The sequence below is a fragment of the Salmo salar genome, chromosome ssa06, assembly GCF_905237065.1.
Source record: "Salmo salar chromosome ssa06, Ssal_v3.1, whole genome shotgun sequence".
Taxonomy (NCBI): domain Eukaryota; kingdom Metazoa; phylum Chordata; class Actinopteri; order Salmoniformes; family Salmonidae; genus Salmo; species Salmo salar.
In genome coordinates this window covers 9,877,335-9,899,984 of record NC_059447.1, presented here as the reverse complement: position 1 = coordinate 9,899,984, position 22,650 = coordinate 9,877,335, and the positions used below count along the sequence as shown (strand labels likewise).

Here is a 22,650-nt window from a genome sequence, read left to right as displayed (position 1 = left end):
CCTACCCAGTAACTAGAATATGCATATACGTATTATATATGGATAGAAAACACCCTAAAGTTTCTAAAACTGTTTGAATGGTGTCTGTGAGTATAACAGAACTCATTTGGCAGGCAAAACCCTGAGACATTTTCTGACAGGAAGTGGATACCTGATGTGTTGTATTACCTTTAAACCTATGCCATTGAAAAACACAGGGGCTGAGGAATATTTTGGCACTTCCTATTGCTTCCACTAGATGTCACCAGCCTTTACAAAGTGTTTTGAGTCTTCTGGAGGGAGATCTGACCGAACAAGAGCCATGGAACGATGATGGCCCATTAGACACCTGGCGCGCGAGTTCATGTTGGGTACCCTCGTTCCAATACGTTATAAAAGAGAATGCATTCGTCCACCTTGAATATTATTCATGTTCTGGTTAAAAAGGCCCTAATGATTTATGCTATACAACGTTTGACATGTTTGAACGAACGTAAATATATTTTTTCCCCTCGTTCATGAAGTGAAGTCCGGCGGGCTTAGATCATGTGCTAACAAGACGGAGATTTTTGGACATAAATGATGAGCTTTTTTGAACAAAACGACATTCGTTATGGACCTGTGATACCTGGAAGTGACATCTGATGAAGAGAATCAAAGGTAATGGATTATTTACATAGTATTTTCGATTTTAGATCTCCCCAACATGGCGGCTAGTCTGTATCGCAACGCCTATTTTTCTGGGCGCAGTGCTCAGATTATTGCAAAGTGTGATTTCCCAGTAAGGTTATTTTTAAATCTGGCAAGTTGATTGCGTTCAAGAGATGTAAATCTATAATTCTTTAAATGACAATATAATATTTTACCAATGTTTTCTAATTTTAATTATTTAATTTGTGGTGCTGACTTGAATGCCGGTTATTGGAGGGAAACGATTTCCTGAACATCAACGCCACAGTAAAACGCTGTTTTTGGATATAAATATGAACTTGATAGAACTAAAAATGCATGCATTGTCTAACACAATGTCCTAGGAGTGTCATCTGTTGGAGATTGTAAAAGGTTAGTGCATAATTTTAGCTGATTTTATGGTTTTGGTGACGCCTGTCTTTGAATTGGCACAACATTACACACAACTCTTGTAAATGTACTGTCCTAACATACTCTAAATTTATGCTTTCGCCGTAAAACCTTTTTGAAATCGTAAAACGTGGTTAGATTAAGGAGATGTTTATCTTTCAAAGGGTGTAAAATAGTTGTATGTTTGAAAAATTTGAATTTTGACATTTATTTGGATTCAAATTTGCCGCTCTTGAAATGCACCTGCTGTTGATGGAGTGCACCACGGGTGGGACCTAGCCCATAGAGGTTAAGTATAACTGTTGCATGACTGAAGCCTTTAGTGAGAGGTCTAATGCTTTAATATTTAACAATTTCTGCACTCCAAATTCATATTCATTATATATATATTGGCCCGTTTAATTTTTTTCTCATATAATTAAAAGAAATTGTCTCGCCCTGATCTGTTTCACCTGTCTTTGTACTTGTCTCCACCCCCTCCAGGTGTCGCCCATCTTCCCCACTTACCCCTAGGTATTTATACCTGTGTTTTCTGTCTGTCTGTGCCAATTTGTCTTGTTTGTTCAAACCAGCATTTTGTCTCAGCTCCTGTTTTTTCCCCAGTCTTTTTTTTCTCGTCCTCTTGGTTTTTGACCCCTGCCTGTCCTGACCCTGTACCCGCCCACCTGACCACTCTGACTGTCCCTGACCCTGATTATGCCTGCCATCCTGTACCTTTGCTCCACCTCTGGATTACCGACCTCTGCCTGACCTGACTCTGAGCCTGCCTGCCGTCCTGTACCTTGTCCTCTACTATAGAATATCGACCCCTGCCTTCCTTTGGTCTGTCGCTTGCCTGCACCTGTTGTTACAATAAACAGTGTTCCTTCACACAGTCTGCACTTGAGTCTTACCTTGATTCCTGATAGGTGTAGGCAAGATCATAAGCAAATAGGTAAACTGGGATATTACTAAAGAGTTAATCAGTGTGATTTGTCCACAAATAGACAGGTATTTACCTTTCCATGGTAGCAAGATCTTATCTATTTTTGCTAACTTTCTATAAAAATGTATTGGAGTGAGATAATTTATTTATTTTGGGATATGTATACCTAGTATATCCACATCACCATCAGACCATTTTATTGGTAAACTACACAGTAAAGTAAAAGTTCTGATTTTAATAGCTAACATTTGATGGCCATTTAAATATATATGCTGATAGTGGACAACCTTGTTTAACTCCTCTTGACAGTTTAAAACTTTCTGAGAAGTAGCCATTATTTACTATTTTACACCTAGGGTTACTATATATGATTTTAACCCATTTTATAAGAGATTCTCCAAAATGGAAATGTTCCAGGCATTTATATATAAATTATAGTCGTACTTTATCAAAAGCCTTTTCAAATTCAGCTATGAATAGCAGGCCTGGTTTCCCAGATGTTTCATAGTGTTCTATTGTTTACAGTACTTACCTTATATTATCTCCAATGTAACGTCCATGTAAAAAACCTGTCTGATTAGAATGAATAATGTCAGACAAAACCTTTTTAATTCTATACACTATTTTTGCATCACAACACTGAAGTGCAAGGGGCCTCCAATTTTTTAAATGAACTGGATATTTATATTTCCCACTTGTATCCTGTTTCAGTAATAATGAATTCAGACCTTCTTGTTGAGTGTCTGATAATCCTATATGTACATATGAGTGGTTAAAACATGGTAATAATGGTCCTCTGATTATATCTAAAAGGTTTTGGTATACCTCAACTGGTATGCCATACAGCCATGGAGTTTTCCCAGACTTAAAGGCTTTAATTGCATCAAGAAGTTCCTCCTCTCTAATTTCGAGTCTTTCTGTACGGCTGTTAATTTTACATAATTAATAGGAAAAAAATCTATACAATTAGCTTTGGTTAGAGGAGATGGAGGAGACTGAAACCAAAACATATGCTCAAAGTACTTTGCTTCTTCTTTCAAAATATAATTTGGTGAATCATGAGTGACTCCGTCATATGTAACCAGTCTCAGTAAATTCTTTTTGGTAGCATTTTTATGTTGAAGATTAGAACATGTCCCCATATTCCATCCAGTTTGCTTTATGTTTTAATATATTACACTTGATCTTTCTTGAATAAGTTCCTCAATTTCTTTTTGTTTTTTCTATAACTTATTCTGAACGTCTATGGTAAATTCTTTATTGCTATCAATCTGTTCTGTTAGACCTTCTATTTCCTTTGTTAGTATGGACTCTTTTGACCTAAATTGCTTTTGTTTTAGAGATGAGTACTGAATTGCATGGCCTCTAAAGTCACATTTAAAAGTTTCCCATAAAATAAGGGGATTTGCTGCACCTATGTTATGTCGGAAAAATGCAGTAATTAATTCCTCTGTCCTAGTTAAAAACAAGTTTTCAAATAAGCATTGATCATCATTATTTTGTCCATAAAGGTAAATGAGCCATATCTGTTTATGGTCCTATTTAAAATCATCCATCTACCTTGCAGATCTGTTTGGAAAAAATGAATATCATCACCCGTTTTGAGTTTCTTTGCCCACGGGAGAAGTATACTTCGCCCCCCCAGTCCTTTTTCCACACAACTTCAAAATTGTTGAATGAGTTTCCTGTAAACAATAGATATTATATTCCTTCTCTTTGAGCCAGGTAAATATTGTTTATTTTATTTTATATTATTTTCTTATTATCTGCTAAGCCATTACAATTATAACTGGCTATACTTATTTCACCATTTACCATAATGAGATACAAGTTTCAAATCTAAATGTAAATCTATTCCCCCCACTAAAACACCTCCCCATCCGAAATTGGGTTGTCATCCCAGTGATCGGCAGACCACCCCATCCCCCCGGATCCCTAGGCCCCCGAGAGGCCAAGACCCATCCTTCGAAAATAACACACAGTGCCACCCACAGAACAGAAGCAGGTCAAGCGCTAAAAGTATTTCCAATGCTCTCACATCAATTTTCTTTATATCTAGCTATTAAACTGATATACTCTATCTAATAAAATATCTTGCGTATCTTAATTTCCATCATTATCAATTAATATGCATAATAATGTTGGCAGTTCATGCAAAGGATTGTTACCTATAGCCAGGATTGCCATTGCATTACATTACATTTTTGTCGAACAATTATTATTTTAGCAAACAATTATTGTGACTCGTCCTATATTCTCCTTAACATCCTTAAACCCTTGCAACAGATGTGGGATACACACAAACACACAAACACACACACACACACACACTGTGATGGTTTTTGTAAGGTGAAGGAGACCAAGGTGCATCGTGGTAAGTGCTCATGTTCAGTATTTATTATAACTCAGAACACGGAAAACGAACGTCACGTTCTGCAGGCTATACTGAGCTGTACAAAAACAAGATCCCACTCTGAAGGAGGGAAAAGGGCTGCCTAAGTATGATTCCCAATCAGAGACAACGATAGACAGCTGCCTCTGATTGGAAACCATACTCAGCCAAAACAAAGAAATACAACACATAGAATGCCAACCGCACACCCTGACCTAACAAAATAGAGAAATAAAATGTCTCGCTCAGGTCAGGGCGTGACAGTACCCCCCCCAAAGGTGCGGACTCCCGGCCGCAAACCTGAACCTATAGGGGAGGGACCGGGTGGGCATCTACCCATGGGGGCGGCTCCGGTTCGGGGCGTAGCCCCCGCTCTGCCCACTGATCCCTCCGCTTTTGTGCCACTGGACCGTGGATCGTCGTTGGAGGAACCGGACCGTAGATCATCGTCGGAGGCTCTGTACTGCAGGCCGCTGCTGGAGGCTCTGGGCTGCAGGCCGCCGCTGGAGGCTCTGTGCTGCAGGCCGCCGCTGGAGGATCTGGGCTGCAGGCCGCCGCTGGAGGCTCTGGGCTGCAGGCCGCCGCTGGAGGCTCTGGGCTGCAGGCCGCTGCTTGAGGCTCCGGACTGCAGACCGCCGCTCGAGGCTCCGGACTGCAGACCGCCGCTGAAGACTCCGGACTGCAGACCGTCGCTGAAGACTCTGGACTGCAGGATTATGGATTATCACTGGAGGCTCTGGGCCATGGATTATCACTGGAGGCTTCGTGCCATGGATCATCACTACAGGCTCCGGGCCATGGATCATCACTGGAGGCTTCGTGCCATGGATCATCACTGAAGGCTTCAGACCATGGATCATCACTGGAGCCGGAACAGGTCTCACCGGACTGGGGAACGTCGCTGGAGGCTCCGGACTGGGGGACGTCGCCGGAAGCTCTGGACTGGGAACTGTCGCCGGAAGCTCTGGACTGGGAAGGCGCACTGGAGGCCTGATCTGTGGGGCTGACACAGGTGGCGCCAGACTGGTAACACGCACCTCAGGGCGAGTGCGAGGAGCAGGAACAGGACACACCGGACTGGGCAGGCGCACCAGAGACCTGATGCATGGGGCTGGCACAGGTGGCGCCAGACTGGTGACACACACCTCAGGGCAAGTACGAGGAGCAGGCACAGGGCGTACCAGACTGGAGAGACTCACTGGAGGTCGGGTGCGTGGAGCAGGCACAAAATATACTGGGCCGTGGAGGCGCACTGGATGTCTCGAGCGTAGAACTGGCACAACCTGTCCTGGCTGGATGCTTACTTTCGCCCGGCAAATGCGGGGCGCTGGCACAGGAAGCACTGGGCTGTGAATGCGCACTGGCGACACAGTGCACGGATCCGGCGCAGGATATCCTGGACCGAGGAGGCGAACTGGAGACCAGGAGCGCTGAGCTGGCACCACGCTTCCTGGCTGAATGTTAACTCTAGCCCTGCAAATGCGGGGCGCTGACACAGAGCGCACTGGGCTGTGAATGCGCACTGGCGACACCGTGCGCATCACCGCATAACACGGTGCTTGCTCAGCCACTCGCTCCCCACGGTAAGCACGGGGAGTTGGCTCAGGTCTCCACCCTGACTCTGCCAATCTCCCCGTGCGCCCCCCCAAAAACATTTTTGGGGGCTGCCTCTCGTGCTTCCGTCATTGCCGTGCTAGTTCATCGTCTCGTCGCCGCTCTGCTCTTGCTGCCTCCACCTGTTCCCATGGGAAGCAATGCCATCCAACCTGGATCTCCTCCCACTTCCAGGATCCCTTTCCGTCCAGGATGTCTTCCCAGGTCCATTGCTCCGGACCACGCTGCTTGGTCTTTTTGTGGTGGGATCTTCTGTGACGGTTTTCGTAAGGTGAAGGAGACCAAGGTGCAGCATGGTAGGTGCTCATGTTCCGTATTTATTATAACTCAGAATACTAAATCAAAATAACGAACAAAGGAAAACGAACTTCACGTTCTGCAGTCTATACTGAGCTGTACAAAAACAAGATCCCACTCTGAAGGAGGGAAAAGGGCTGCCTAAGTATGATTCCCAATCAGAGACAACAATAGACAGCTGCCTCTGATTGGAAACCATACTCAGCCCACACACACACACACACACACACACACACACACACACACACACACACACACACACACACACACACACACACACACACACACACACACACACACACACACACACACACACACACACACTCAACCCCTTTCCCCCACAATCAATCATAAGCTAAGATGTTGTTACATCCCAGAGCCCAGCTTAAGAACGAACCTGATTTACGAAACAGTTACAGCTGTTTGAGAAAGCATGCAAGATCGAGCAAAAATGTGCACAAATTGGAGATTTGATGAATTATCAAGTCCTAGATGATGGAGATCAGATGCACCCCCTTCCCCTGAAACACCCACAAATGGTCCCCTGTTGTGATCGTATTCCCAAGCATCTCTGTGCAGTCAGACCTTTAATATTTTGTGCCACCAGGGTCACAATAATATGTCCCCTCTCTTAATGTCAGAGTGTGACCCCCTCCCCATGGGTTACTGCAGCTAGTGTTGCGAGTACTGCCACTACCTGGGTGGGGGTACCCCACCGGAATCCCCACCGGCAAGATACAAGGTCGTCAAGGTTCTCATTAGCAGCTTTGAGAATTTCCTTGTATATTATGCTCTACCATCAGGGGGCTCTGGCTTTGTAGGACCAACCCTGCCAGGCAGGATAAGAATCTTGAGGGGGCTGTGTTGCTCTAGTAGGTCTCTGTCCACATTGCTCTTTCTTTTTTGGCTGCATATAGGCAACTTACAGTTAGCCCATAAAACAGATAAGGACTTCACTTTAGTGTATGGGTCGCTCAGGTGGGTGTCTAGGGTATAAGGTTGGGGACCGTTCCATCATGATAGGACAATAAATAATTAAATTAGATGTATAATTTATTTTAAAATGTATACCCCTCATGTGCATAAAATTGAAAGCTCTCTCTTGCAACCCCTGCTCACAGACACACATTGGTTCTGGGATATGCAAACGTTTCATTTCTCACTCAACGCGACACCTTTCCAAACACAAAAACACACACCACACCGGCCATCACAATACATCCACACATACCTAGATACTGTGCCTTCTATGTCTTTAGTTTGCTGTGTTTTTATCTCCACAATGTTGATTGAGTACTTTTGTGTTCCAAAGAGTTATATTTGAAGATGTATTATTTTGCTAGGTATCCTTTCTTCTAATGCTGTTTTATCCATGTATAAAATACTAAAAATACAACAAAAAACACTCCCTATCTCGAATGGTATAGTGTCGTTGTAGTTTATTTAACAATTGTTTAATTTTATTGCTTTTCTATCTATGTTTTTATTATTATTACTACAATCCCTACCATGGCTAGTATTTGGTGTTCCATTATTCGACTCATCTGATAACTTTGTGGTTTTTAGAATACCCACGCAGTAGTCTGTCAATATACAGTTTATTGACTACTAGAACTACACGCTTCCCTTTTAATCTATTCTCCTTGAAGATTGGGTACAGAACTTTGCGCCGTTCTGCAATCTCCCTCAGGAACTGATCATTCATGCCTATTTTCATGCCAGCGAGTCTTTTATCCAGGCTTTTAATCATTACTTTATCCTTAATGAAAGCAAATTTGGCAATGATTGGATGCTCATATCTCTGTCCTCTCTGTCTGAAACGGTGAACACGTTCGAGTTGGATTTTATCGACAGCATCAACTGGGATTTGAAGTGCTGTAAGAAAGAAGTCCTTAACTACTCTTTCCAGAACTTCTCCTTCGCTTTCTTGAATACCCGTAAGTACTAGATTTTCTCTCATAGATCTAGTCTGTATGTCTAGTAAGGCTTCTCTCAGGCTTTCTTTTTTAAGTTCATTAACGTGCATTTCTATCGTATTGACTGTCCCTTTTAGTTTAATTGTTTCTTCCTCCATTGTCGCAGATTTTTCGTCACTCATTTTGATGCTTGCCTTAAACTCCTTAATATCTTTACTGACTAATTCAAGTATGCGCAGTTAGTCTTTTATCGACTTTAACAGATCGGTTTCCACCCTTAGTATTCCCCGTGGTGAAAAGCTTAAGCCTGTCAAAGAGTCACGTTTTCCTTTTTTACTCTCCGTCATGTTTGGGTGTTGCCTGTTTTCGTAATATTTGTCGATACATTTCTCTAGCCTTATGATTTGATTTGTGTTATCCAGATTGAAGGTTATTACCCACCAGTTTGTGAAGTGCTAGTATTTAGTCTAACTTACCGATATTGAATATTATGTTTTTATCATGAGGTGATCTACACTGCTGTGTTCAGTCAGCCATCTTGGTTTGCCCTTTCTCTTGGTTTGAGTCCCCATTGATTTTGTTACTCACTCTCACTCAGATTTCATATTTTGAAACTGCAAACATTTCTCTCCACCCTTTTGCAAAATATGAAGAATTGAAGGAAATGTGCTGTAAAATTGCAAAATCGTCTCCATAAAAAAATGAACTGAAATACGGGTGATTATTCTTACTGCATATACTTGGATATCCTGCAATAATTGGCTGCTGTTTTGTTATTGTTTTATTCGTGGTAATTCACTACAAAGCTGAATTCCATTTAACTCAGTCTGCATTCTAGAACTTGGAGAGCTGCATTCTAGAGGACCTTGGAGAGCTGCATTCTAGAGGACCTTGGAGAGCTGCATTCTAGAGGACCTTGGAGAGCTGCTACTACTACTGCATTCTAGAGGACCTTGGAGAGCTGCTACTACTACTGCATTCTAGAGGACCTTGGAGAGCTGCATTCTAGAGGACCTTGGAGAGCTGCTACTACTACTGCATTCTAGAGGACCTTGGAGAGCTGCATTCTAGAGGACCTTGGAGAGCTGCTACTACTACTGCATTGTAGAGGACCTTGGAGAGCTGCTACTACTACTGCATTCTAGAGGACCTTGGAGAGCTGCTACTACTACTGCATTCTAGAGGACCTTGGAGAGCTGCATTCTAGAGGACCTTGGAGAGCTGCTACTACTACTGCATTCTAGAGGACCTTGGAGAGCTGCTACTACTACTGCATTCTAGAGGACCTTGGAGAGCTGCTACTACTACTGCATTCTAGAGGACCTTGGAGAGCTGCTACTACTACTGCATTCTAGAGGACCTTGGAGAGCTGCATTCTAGAGGACCTTGGAGAGCTGCTACTACTACTGCATTGTAGAGGACCTTGCAGAGCTGCTGCTACTACTACTGCTTCCACAACTAGAAGAAGTATTAGGATAGAAAAGAGAAACTGAGAAGAATTGCATGAAATTAGTTTTAAATTGCAAAATCTTCTCTCCATGGCAAACCCGCGAGACACTGCAGAACCTCATGATGAGTTCAGATGTTTTGTGTCCCCCACTCCCATGATAGTTGCCCATCCCTGAAGTAAACCAGAACCAGCTGCTATCTCATTGGTGTTTATGGGAGAGCCAATGGAAAAGTCTAAATGGACGTCATCCCATTGATGTTGACATTTTAAACAGTTAAGGTAAGGGTTATGGTTAGGGTAAGGGTTAAGGTTAGGGTTTAAGGTAGGGACGTCCCAATTATCCCAGGATAGCACTAACCGAGAGCCACCCCTTAAAGCGTCAATCAGCAGTAGAAACAATAACAAGCGGTAGCCCAACCCCTTATTCAGTAAACAGCTGAGGGATGAGTGTGATTACAAGATTATGTTATAATGCTGTTATTGCATCAAATTGTAATTTTATGCAACATAATTGTTCTCAACTGACCTACCTGGTTAAATAAAGGTGAAATAAAATACAAAAATAAAAAATACTGAGAGTGGGCCTCTGGGGCTTAATGCTGACTGTAGATTTACGATGTCTTTGGTGATAAAACCTAAAAGTCTGCATTCCATAGCATGAGTTGGTGTTTGTGTGCTGGAAGGTACCAGGTAGAGATGGCTCGTGTATAGATAACTATGAGAGGAACCTTGTGTTGGGGGCCAGACCCTGGTTTCTACACAATGAGAACAGTCTTTACAGCAGATACTGTCTGCTGTGAATTATTCATTTCTTTCATACGAAGTGTAACCTTGTAACCTTTGCTATAAAAGATCTTTGTATTCTTTGTGTCGGGGCTCACGACGAATCATCTAAAGGTGATTCGTCAACTAGCCATCGTTATTGCAAAGCACTCACATCAGTCACTTGCATCTCTGGTGTGACCTGCTTTCCTTATTAATAAGTAAATAAAGATTTAGTTTAAGTATAACTCTGACTTGTGTGACAAGTTTGTGTCTCCTCATTTGATAAAACAGAAGTTAACCGCCACATGAGCCCCACCCCTAAATCAGTAAACAGGGATGTATGTGGCTCTTAAATTCATAGACAGAGTAATTGATGCAAGGACTGACCATCCATGGTATAAAAAGTATAGTTTTAAACATGTTTTGAGGCTACATAGTGTTTCTTTACATTTACTTTGTTTAGAAACATTGGAGTAAAACAAGCTTATATTTTGGGTTCTCATGGGGTACGACAGTTGAACTAAGCTCATGAGGAGGCATTTATAAGTTATATTCTTCAAGAATAAATCAGTACATGTCAATAATAGATGTAGCAACAACTCATTGCCACTTAAGCAGACCGGAACTCTGACAATTAGTTTCAATGCTAAACAGCCTGAGTGTGACATCTTCATTTATCCACCATCTTTGATTGTACACGCAGTGATAGGAAAGTTAAAGGTTGTGTTCCCTTGCTCAGATGTTGTATGCATCCACCAATGATTCGGTGCCAAGTCATCGACTGTCAGCAACGTCTGAGCAGAGGAACGTGCACAACCTGTTACTGATGCTGCGTTCACAACAAGTGGGAAACTCAGAAAATACTACTTGTAAACTGGGAGCAATGAGTTCTGTGCTTTCTTGTGTTTTGAACTCGTTGAGAACGCTGATTGGCTAATGGCAGACAAGATGCGTCAACCATAAACTGAATGTACAGCTATTATGCTTGTCAACAAATTTGTGTTTTTATAAATAATGTTTTGTTGTTACATCTAAGTGCAGAAAATGCAGTAATCAAGGTAATTTCATTAGAATGTCAAAATCAAATAAATTCGAATTGGTCGCATGCGCATCCTTACAGAAGTTAATGCGGGTGGTCTCGTGTGGCTCAGTTGGTAGAGCATGGTGTTTGCAACGCCAGGGTTGTGGGTTCGATTCTCACGGGGGACCAATACGGGGGGAAAAAAACAATAATAATAATAAATGTATGAAATGTATGCATTCACTACTGTAAGTCGCTCTGGATAAGAGCGTCTGCTAAATGACTAAAATGTAAAAAATGTAAAATGGGTGTTGCGAAATTATGTCAGAGTTCAGGATGTGGGAGAAGTCAGAGATGATAGACAAGTTTCCCACTAGTAATTACCAGTTAGAGGGGCGTTCCAGTGGATTGATAGATGAGTTTCCCACTAGTAATTACCAGTTAGAGGGGCATTCCAGTGGGATTGATAGATGAGTTTCCCACTAGTAATTACCAGTTAGAGGGGCATTCCAGTGGATTGATAGATGAGTTTCCCACTAGTAATTACCAGTTGGAGGGGCATTCCAGTGGATTGATAGATGTGTTTCCCACTAGTAGTTACCAGTTGGGGGGGCATTCCAGTGGATTTCTGTCTCCTTTCCTTCATCTAAACCGACATCAGAGAACTGGACAGGTGAAAGCAATGTCCTGATAGGTCAAAGTAATATGGTGGCTGCCTATCTTGGGTTTTCAGATGAGTCAAGATAAAGGAGAGGAAATAAGGAGAGGAGGCCACTTTAGATTATTGAGATGCACTCATTGTCCTGTCCGATCATAAAAGCTTCCTCTTCAACTGAATAAGGCCCATTTTTATATACTGAACACAACCCCTATTACTGTACTCCATTTACTGTACTGTCATATTCTGATCAATATTAAAACATTTACACCTCTCTTCTTTCATCTGGTTGATTAACTTTTATTAGTCACATCTGTCACATGTACATTTCATTCAGTGGAATTGAGTTCATACAGAAACAATATTGTTGTGTCAAGAATTTGACAAATAAACATTCTACAGATAATAATATGTACAAACACCAAGAAGCCCAATAACAACAAGATCAGTGATTTGTAAATGAAAACAGTTTTTACAACACAGTGTGGTGATTCATTCTATTAATAAATGACTCTCGTTGACAATATCTGTCAACTTCAATGGTGTGTATTCATGAATATTTACTATCATATGTTTATACACTAGAGAGATATTCTATTGTGTCTTACTGAACCATGATTAGAGTCAAACATCATGTTGTGTTTGACACAGGGACCACCTGACACAGGGACACTGAGGAGTCATCATACCAAACCCTAAACCCTGGATAGAGGGTCTCAGTGAATGTGGTGTGGAATGTGTACAGGTGGGTCAGTGTGTCAGAGGAGACTCTGTAGAAGGACAGAGTGCCGGCTGGCCAGTCCAGATACACTCCTACTCTGTGGGAGCTGGAGAAGGGGACGTCTATGGTAGTGAGATTGTTATTATGCCAGGCTCTGTAACTGTTGTCATAGCAGAACAGACTCCAGGACTTGTCATTGTATCCAAGCCCACAGTCATTTCCCCCTCCTCTCCTTCTGATTCCATTATATGTCACTCCTATATCAGCCCCTCTCCCACTCCACTCTACCTCCCAGTAACAGCGCCCAGTCAGACCCTCTCTACACAGCACCTGTGGCCAGACCTCAAATCTCTTTGGGTGATTATGATACGGCAGCTCCTCTCTCCTAAATGTCACCTTTCTGTTCTCCTCAGACAGAGAGAGGTGTCTGTTTACTGTGTTTTGGTCCAGTGTGAGATCACAGGCATCTGATGGATGAAACCAGACACAATATTAGAAATCATAATCAATCACATTAGAATGTTAACTCACTTTTCACTAATTCATTTAATTTAGATGTTTCTAGGTATCAAAATGAGAAGTTAAGGTAACGTGAGACTTGTTGAATGATCATATGTTATACAGTATGGTAATATCAAACACGCTCATTCCTATTAATTTAACACACACAGAGACACACATGCTCACACCTTGTATGCATGCATGAACATACACACACATTTCTAATGTAACACGAACACGCCACACACTGTCACGTTGTGTGAAGGATCGGGAGACAGGCGCAGGAATGCATAATAAGGGTTTTTATTGACCCAAATTACAACGTGCCGTGTAAAGGCACGGGGACGAAGAGCAAACAAACACATATACAAAACACAGGGTTGAACCCAAACAAAAGAGCGAGGAGTACTTCAAATAAATACACGGGACGAGACCCGTAATACATACACGGGACGAGACCCGAAAACAAAAGGACACAATGATACACCAGGGGACGAGACCCTTAATAATATATACGCAACCAAACGGCACGAAAGACAAAACAACACAGCACAGGTACTCACAGGCACAACAGACATTGGAACAATAAATCGTGAACCAAATGGGCACATTTATACAAATATTAATCAGTGAGGAAATGGGGACCAGGTGTGCGTAATGACACAGTTCAGTTCATAGAGGCCGGTGACGTAGACCTCCGAAACTGGTGCATGGAAAGAGCAACAGATATGGAGGGATCAGTGACACCCATATACACAGACACAAACATTGTCAAAACAACTATTTCTAAACGTTGGTGTCACTGATTTCTGCTTCTGTAGAACTACAGCTTATATTTAATATGACAAAGTAAGTAATGATGGTGGTCTTTGACTTAACTTAAGACTTATTCTTAGTCATATTTTTCACAGCATTCAACAACACTCACATTTTCTAAGCCCAGGTTTCATTGTGTACTCTCCACCATGTTCCACACTGTAGCGGTAAGCAGAAGAACCGACAGTTATTGAATGATACACGTGAACTCACACACAGTCAGCATATAACTTTGTCCAAGTGATTGAAGAATGTTTGTCTTAACTAGCCTGATAACTCAAACATGTCTTATATGATCATTGACATAAACCCTCTACATACTTGAGTATCTCCAGTCTGCAGTTTGGATCCTCCAGTCCAACAGAGAGCAGTCTGACTCCTGAGTCTCCTGGGTGATTGTAGCTCAGGTCCAGCTCTCTCAGGTGTGAGGGGTTTGACCTCAGAGCTGAGGCCAGAGAAGCACAGCCTTCCTCTGTGACTTGACAGCGTGACAGCCTGCAAAGAGTCAAATCCTTTTATTTATATTTCCCTCTTTTTCAATCTTGGCTCATCGCTGCAGCTCCCTAACAGGCTCGGGAGAGGTGAAGGTAGAGTCATACATCCTCCGAAATATGACCCACCTAACCGCACACCCGCCAGCTAAAGCGGAAGCCAGCCACACCAATGTGTCGGAGGAAACACAGTTCAACTGGGGTCCGGGGTCAGCCCACAAGCTCCTGGCCCGCCACAAGGAGTCGGTAAAGTGCAATGAGCCAAGTAAAGCCCCACCAGCAAAACCCTCCCCCCCCGCGCCGTTCTGTGGAACTCCCGACCACGGCCAGTTGTGGCACAGTCCGGGATATGAATGCAGGACCGTAGTAACACCTTTAGCAGTGCCTTAGACCGCTGCGCCACTCGGAAGCCCTGTAAAATCATTTTTAAACCACACTGCTATTCTTTGGTGGTGAAAATAGAGTGGCAATGTATTATTTCAACATATTCAGATATATCAGTGTCCTGAAACATGCCATATCTATTCATAAATGATTGTATCATCATTAGAAATGACAAAAGTATTGTTTGTAGAGATAGAAATGTATAGCACAAATATTTGAGTAGACTGGTAGACCCGTTTAAAATGCAGTAACAGTCAAAAGACAGACAGTGAGACAGACACTGAGGTATCAGATTTAGATGGTATTGAGTATACAGTCCACATCTATTTTGACAGTGAATATAAAATGTAAAATTTGTCTCGATACTCCAGGATTTTTGATTTGAGATCGAATGTTTCATATGAGGTGACAGTATATAATGTCACTTTTATTTGAGGGTATTTTCATACATATGTTTCACGTTTAGATATGAAAGCCCTTTTTGGTTGTGTTTTGAGTTACGTTTTGCCCAATAGTAACTGAATGGTTGTTGAAAACAGGAGTAATTTTCTTTCTAAGCTATTAGATAACATGTTTCTAAACAGTACTAAATTAATCCTGATTATGGCATGATTAAGAAAATCATGAATGAATCTTGAATAACAATGAGTGAGAAAGTTACAGAGGCTAGAAGAAAACATGCTAACCTCTCACCATTACCCTCAAATAAAAGGTAGCATTATCTACAGTCGCCAAATATGAAATACAGTGGCAAGAAAAAGTTTGTGAACCCTTCGGAATTACCTGGATTTCTGCATAAAATGGTCATAACATTTGATCTGATCTTCATCTAAGTCACAACAATGGACAAACACAGTGTGCTTAAACTAATAACACACTAATTATTGTATTTTTTTTGTCTATTGAATACATCGTTTAAACATTCACAGTGTAGGTTGGGAAAAGTATGTGAACCCCTAGGCTAATGACTTCTCCGAAAGGTAATTGGAGTCAGGAGTCAGCTAACCTGGAGTCCAATCAATGAGATGAGATTGGAGATGTTGGTTAGAGCTTCCCTGCGCTATAATAAACACTCACAAAATTTGACTTTGCTATTCACAAGAAGCGTTGCCTGATATGAACCATGCCACGAACAAAAGAGATCTCAGAAGACCTAAGATTAAGAATCGTTGACTTTCATAAAGCTGGAAAGGGTTACAAAAGTATCTCTAAAAGCCTTGATATTCATCAGACCATGGTAAGGCAAATAGTCTATAAATGGAGAAAGTTCAGCACTGGTTGCTACTCTCCCTAGGAGTGGCCGTCCTGCAAAGATGACTGCAAGAGCACAGCGCAGAATGTGTCAGAATGTGTCAGCTAAAGACTGACAGAAATCTCTGGAACATGATAACATCTCTGTTGACGAGTCTACGATACGTAAAACACAAAACAAGAATGGTGTTCATGGGAGGACACCACGGAAGAAGCCACTGCTGTCCAAAACAACATTGCTGCACGTCTGAATTTCGCCAAATAGCACTTGGATGTTCCACAGCGCTACTGGCAAAATATTCTGTGGACAGATGAAACTAAAGTTGAGTTGTTTGAAGGGACACACAACACTATGTGTGGAGAAGAAAAAGGCACAACACTCCAACATCAAAACCTCATTCCAACTGTAAAGTATGGTGGAGGGAGTGTCATTGAATGGGGCTGCTTTGCTGCCTCAGGGCCTGGACAGCTTGATATCATCATCATCAGGTAAATGAATTCTCAAGTTTATCAAGACATTTTGCAGGAGAATGTAAGGCTATCTGTCAGACAATTTAAGCTCAACAAAAGTTTGATAATGCAACAGGACGAACGACCCAAAACACAGAGGTAAATCAACAACAGAATGGCTTCAACAGAAGAAAATACGTCTTCTGGAGTGGCCCAGCCAGAGTCCTGACCTCAACCCGATTGAGATGCTGTGGCATGCCCTTCGAGAGACCGGTTCACACCAGACATTCCAAGAATATTGCCGAACTGAAACAGTTTGTAAAGAGGAATGATCCAAAATTCCTCCTGACCGTTGTGCAGGTCTGATTCGCAACTACATAAAACATTTGGTTGAGGTTATTGCTGTCAAAGGAGGATCAACCAGTTGTTAAATCCAAAGGTTCACATACTTTTCCACCGTGCACTGTGAATGTTTAAACGGTGTGTTCAATAAAGACATGAAAACAAATAATTGTTTGTCTGTTATTAGTTTAAGCAGACTGTGTTTGTCTATTGTTGTGACTTAGATGAAGATCAGATCAAAATGTATGACCATTTTATGGAGAAATCCAGGTAATTCCAAAGGGTTCACATAATTTCCTTGCTACTGTATCTCAAATCCAAAATGCTGGAGGATAGCACCAGATTTAAAACTGCAAGCTTCAGTGTCCAAACACATATGGTGTGAACTATGTGTGCCTGGTAAACACATGTAGATCTGGTGAACAGTTATTACTTGTTTACCAAATACAGGAATACTGACCTCAGAGTCTCCAGTTTACAGTGACGATTCCCAAGTCCAGCAGAGAGCAGCTTCACTCCTGAATCCTTCAGGTCATTGTTACTCAAATCCAGCTCTCTAAGGTATGAGAGGTTTGACATCAGAGCAGAGACCAGAGAACCACAGCCTTTCTCTGTGACTCCACAGCCTGAGAGCCTGACAAAGAGAGATCATCATGATTTCACGAACACACTGTTAATGTAACAACGGTAGTGTAGAAGGTTAATGGCAGATGCGTTTGGTTTACTCTCTCAAACAACACAGATTCATCTTCTGTCTCCTAGAATTGTACGGTCATATTGTTATACTAATGTGAACATCAATGCAATCATTCAATATGTTTTTCAATAATTCCTATTTTTCTCTAAACGGAATACTTCTACATGATGATTAGTACTTAAATGTAATTGTATTTACTCACAGAGCAGCTCTGGAGGCTTTGACCACTGGCAGCAGCCTCAGAAGACCTTCCTCTGATCTGGAGTATTTCTTCAGGTCAAACACATCCAGCTCCTTTTCTGAAGTCAGCAACACAAAGACCAGATCTGACCACTGTGCAGGTGACAGTTTGGCTTTTGAGAGCCTTCCTGAGCTCAGGTAGCTTTGGATCTCCTCCACTAGAGAATGATCATTCAGTTCATTCAGACAGTGGAACAGATTGATGCACCTCTCTGGAGAGGGATTCTCCCTGATCTTCTCCTTGATGTAGTGACTGTTTCTTCATGGCTCTGTGAGCTGCTTCTTGTCTTTGTCAGTAGACCTCGTAAGTGCTTCTGATTGGACTTCAGTGAGAGGCCCAGAAGGAAGCGAAGGAAAAGGTCCAGTTTTCCCGTTTCACTTTGTAAGGCTTTATCCACAGCACTCTTGTAGAGTGTAACTTCAGGCTCGTCTCTGAACAGCGCAAAAAAGTAACTGGACGTTGATTGCGGTTTGGCCAATCGATTTTCTTTGTTGTTGATGAATAAGAGGAACACATATACAGCAGCCAGAAACTCCTGAATGCTCCGATGCACAAAGCTGTACACCTTGTCCTGGTACAGCCCACATTCCTCTTTAAAGAGCTGTGTGCACAATCCTGAGTACACTGAGGCTTCACTGACACCAATGCCAGCCTCTTTCAGGTCTTTTTCATAGAAATTCAGATTTCCATTCACAAGCTGTTGAAAAGCCAGTTTTCCCAGTGACAGAATGATCTCTTTATTCCAGTGTGGACCTGTGTCTTCTTTCCCAGGATACTTGTCATTCTTCTGATTGTTATGAAACTCCACAAGGTGAATGTACATCTCAGTCAGAGTCTTGGGCATCTCTTCTCTCTTATGTTTCAGCATGTGTTCAAGGACTATTGCAGAAATCCAACAGAAGACTGGAATGTGGCACATGATGTGGAGGCTCCTTGATGTCTTTATGTGTGAGATGATTCTGCTGGCCATGTCCTGATCACTTAATCTCTTCCTGAAGTACTCCTCCTTCTGTGGGTCATTGAACCCTCGTACCTCAGTCACCTGGTCAATATACTCTGAAGGGATCTTATTGGCTGCTGCAGGTTGGGTAGTTATCCAGAGGAGAGCAGAGGGAAGCAGATTTCCCTTCATGAGATTTGTCAGCAGAACATCCACTGAGGTTGACTTTGTGACGTCACAACAGATGTTGTTCTTCTGGAAGTCTAGGGGCAGTCGGCACTCATCCAGACCATCAAAGATTAACAGAACTTTGTACTTGTCGTAGTTTGTTGATTGGTTGGTTTCAATTGAGAAGTGATTGAGAAGTTCAATCAATGTTTGTTTTTTCCCTTCCATCATATTCAGCTCCCGAAAAGGAAGTGGAAATACAAATTGCACATCCTTATTTGCTTTTCCTTCAGCCCAGTCCAGAATAAACTTCTGCACAGAGACTGTTTTTCCAATTCCAGCGACTCCTTTTGTCAGCATAGTTTTGATAAGTTTGTCTTGTCCAGTTAAGGGTTTGAAGATGTCATGACATTTGATTGCAGTCTCTGCTCTTGCTTGTTTCCTGGTTGTTGTCTCAATCTCTCTCAGCTCATGTTCATTATTGACCTCTCCTTTTCCACCCTCTGTGATGTAGAGGTCTGTGTAGATCTTATTGAGAAGTGTTGGGTTTCCTTGTTTAGCGATCCCTTCAAATACATATTGAAACTTCTTCTTTAGATTAGATTTGAGTTCACGTTGGCAAGTCACAGCAAGCTCATCTGAATGAAGAAATAAGACAGAGGATAGTAGTATTATGTCTGTTTTAATGCCTACAGTATTGTATGACTGTGTTATAAAGTTGTACTTTATAATCATGTATTATCTTAACTAACTGTACATTTTTTCATTACACTCTGGAATGACTGATTATAATATTATTGGTATTATTGATGGTATTGTCGTGACTTGACATTAATGTGATGATGGCTATCCATCGAATAATTACATACCACATTTAATTATTATGCGATTAAATTAATATTGTAACAATTAATTGACGGCTTGTTACACAATGGAAAGGGAGGGGCATGTAAGAAGAGCAGGAGAGACAAAGAGATTGGGCTTATCGTACATACATGTGAAAGCTGAAAGTGTTGAGAATTAATACATTGCATATGAACGACCGCTCATTCAGAAAAATAATTGCAACACATATTTACGCATGTATGTCTATGTCGTCTCTGTTGAAATCACCCGGTCCGTCTGTGGGGAGTAGTTCGACAGAAGTCTGTGGTTTGTCCACCAGAGGTCTCAATGTCCTTTGTCGTTGTAGTTGTAGCTTCTTTGTCTCGGAGCGTTCGCTAGAATGGACCCTCCAGAGGCGTACCATGTGGTGTTCAGTGAGGCTTGTTCTTCGCTCTGTTTGTTAGATACACCAGAGGTACCTATGGTGGTGAGAGGAAACTGTTCTTTGCCTCTTCTTCGGTTGAATTTCCTAAACTATTTTACAATACACAGCTGCAGACTGTGAATGTTAAGGTGTAGTCTTTATCTTCTTCATTCAAGAGTTTCGGAGGGTCTTACCATTTTCTGGTCTGGTAGTTTTAAACCATTTGTCAGCCGTGTAGCCACCGCTCCACTCTGTCTGGTCTCAATGGTTGATTATTCAGGGTACAGCTAGGACCACTGTACAGACCGGCAGCAACCCAGCATGTTTTGGTCTCCCGGCATGTTTCGGTCTAATGTGTTAATTCTTCAGCGAGTCCTTTTAAACACTCTGGCCAAGGGGCGTCCCATCACACTGACATAATGTCTGTGCTCACGTGAGCATGGCTACTGACTTGGCATAGGTTTATATGAATATCCATTATCTCAATTAGAAGGCTAAAATCACCTTGCTTTCTCCACAAAAGTGTTCTCATATTTAATCATTTAATTTTTACAAGATTTAGAAGCAAACCTGATAACTAGGACATGTAAACCTTCAGAGTTACAGTTAACTTGTTCCGCCATCCTTAATGAAATCACAAAATCAGAAATGATATGACATGTTTATTGTTTGTATCCCACCGACCAATTCCCACATTCTTTATGTTAGAAATATTGTTTCATTATCCACTTTTGGATGCTAGAGTTTTCAACAAGAGTCTCTCTCGACACGCAAATGATTTTTAACTTCTCCATACTGCAGAACCAGGAGAGAGAAAGTTTACGACCGGTCGTGAAGTCATAAAACCGGCCCCCTCTGCCATGTGCTAAGCTGATCTGGCACCTTTGATCCTCACCAAGGAGAGAGAGTCATGACAACATTATTGACGTCTTTCTTCTCTTGTCTGTCTTTTCTTCCTTCTCTCTTTCTAAATTAATCGCCACAACACATCCCTGCTGCTACATGGCAGGGTGACTAGTTGCCATGTTAAGGCTGTTACAATATCATTGAGTTACTCAGCTACTTTAGCTGTACTTTGAAATGTTGTTATAAAACAGCATTCGACATTTGGCAGACAGCTCTTACTTTTCTCCAGTGTGTCAGCAAGCTCCTTCTGGTTCATTTTCCTCAGGACGTACAATGTGATCTTCAGAGCCCCCTCTCTGGCACTGCACTCATACTTCGCATCTTCAGCATCCACCACTTCTTTATCCTGCTTCTGACTCTCAAAGCCTTGTGGGAGTTCTGGACTAAGAATCCTCTTGAACATCTTCAACTCGTTCTTCACAAATGTCATAATATTCTCTTCAAGCAACTGAAATAAATAAAGTAAATAAGTTAAGCAAGAGAAGAAATGCTTTCTCATTAACACATTCATGAATAGTTGAAAGATCAACTTTACTTGAGGTAAACAAATGCACATAACAGGACCACATACACTGAACATGGAGGCCAGGTCTGTTTGATGACTCTGGGAAGACTGACCACTGAGAATGTCTGACTCTGATCTCTCCTGTTGGTTTCTGTGGACAAAATATGAGATTACATCTCCTTATCCAGAGAGTACACACACACACACAGGGAATGATAACATTACGGTGACATGCTTACTTACGAGCCCTTTCTCAACAATCCATTTAAAAAGTAACAAAAAAAATTGTTAAATTAACAAAGGAAATAGTAACACACAAAAATAACAATAATGAGGCTTTAACTTGTTATGGATAGGGGGCAGTATTTTCACGGCCGGATAAAAAACGTACCCGATTTAATCTGGTTTTTACTCCTGCCCAGAAACTGGAATATGCATATAATTAGTAGCTTTGGATAGAAAACACTCCAAAGTTTCTAAAACTCTTTGAATGGTGTCTGTGAGTATAACAGAACTCAAATAGCAGGCCAAAACCTGAGAAGATTCTGTACAGGAAGTACCCTGTCTGACCATTTCTTGGCCTTCTTTGTCATCTCTATCCAAAACAGAGGATCTCTGCTGTAACGTGACACTTTCTAAGGCTCCCATAGGCTCTCAGAAGGCGCCAGAATGTTGAATGATGACTCTGCAGTCTCTGGCTGAAAAACAGTAGCGCATTTGGTAAGTGGTCGATCTGAGAACAATGAGACGGGCGCACGCATGCACGTGAAGAGTCCATTTTACTTTATCAGTCTTTGAACGAAAACAACGACTCCCGGTCGGAATATTATCGCTTATTTACGAGAAAAATCACATAAAAATGGATTTTAAACAGCGTTTGACATGCTTCGA

General features: G+C 41.8%; 2 protein-coding genes and 1 long non-coding RNA gene across 3 annotated transcripts in view; all 3 read right to left on the bottom strand.

The window, feature by feature from the left end:
* Nucleotides 1-12,373: 12,373 nt before the first annotated feature.
* Nucleotides 12,374-18,046, bottom strand: LOC106606280 (stonustoxin subunit beta-like). The gene is made up of 5 exons (XM_014202424.2): nucleotides 17,953-18,046; nucleotides 17,514-17,687; nucleotides 14,457-14,630; nucleotides 14,248-14,294; nucleotides 12,374-13,285 (listed from the first exon to the last, which is right to left on the bottom strand). Exons 2-5 carry the CDS (start codon nucleotides 17,630-17,632, stop codon nucleotides 12,729-12,731), a joined length of 897 nt encoding a protein of 298 aa, XP_014057899.2. The 5' UTR covers nucleotides 17,633-17,687; nucleotides 17,953-18,046; the 3' UTR covers nucleotides 12,374-12,728.
* A 49-nt stretch (nucleotides 18,047-18,095) lies between these two features.
* Nucleotides 18,096-21,661, bottom strand: LOC123743379 (NLR family CARD domain-containing protein 3-like). Its single transcript, XM_045719718.1, has one exon. It carries the CDS (start codon nucleotides 19,832-19,834, stop codon nucleotides 18,173-18,175), a length of 1,662 nt encoding a protein of 553 aa, XP_045575674.1. The 5' UTR covers nucleotides 19,835-21,661; the 3' UTR covers nucleotides 18,096-18,172.
* A 164-nt stretch (nucleotides 21,662-21,825) lies between these two features.
* LOC106606282 (uncharacterized) overlaps nucleotides 21,826-22,650 on the bottom strand; it is a 33,994-nt gene continuing 33,169 nt past the window's right edge. Inside the window, exon 3 of the long non-coding RNA XR_006770122.1 lies at nucleotides 21,826-21,910. This is a non-coding gene — a long non-coding RNA (uncharacterized lncRNA). The remainder of the gene's footprint in view (nucleotides 21,911-22,650) is intronic.

Bases quoted from the DNA above. Each gene is read 5' to 3' on its own strand.
- LOC123743379 (XM_045719718.1), bottom strand. From the start codon at position 19,834: ATGATTATAAAGTACAACTTTATAACACAGTCATACAATACTGTAGGC.
- LOC106606280 (XM_014202424.2), bottom strand. From the start codon at position 17,632: ATGTCAAACCTCTCATACCTTAGAGAGCTGGATTTGAGTAACAATGAC. The intron at 14,295-14,456 runs GTATGTAGAGGG...TTACCGCTACAG, and splicing joins TGCAGACTGGAGATACTCAA to TGTGGAACATGGTGGAGAGT. The intron at 13,286-14,247 runs GTGAGTGTTGTT...TTCATCCATCAG, and splicing joins GAAACCTGGGCTTAGAAAAT to ATGCCTGTGATCTCACACTG.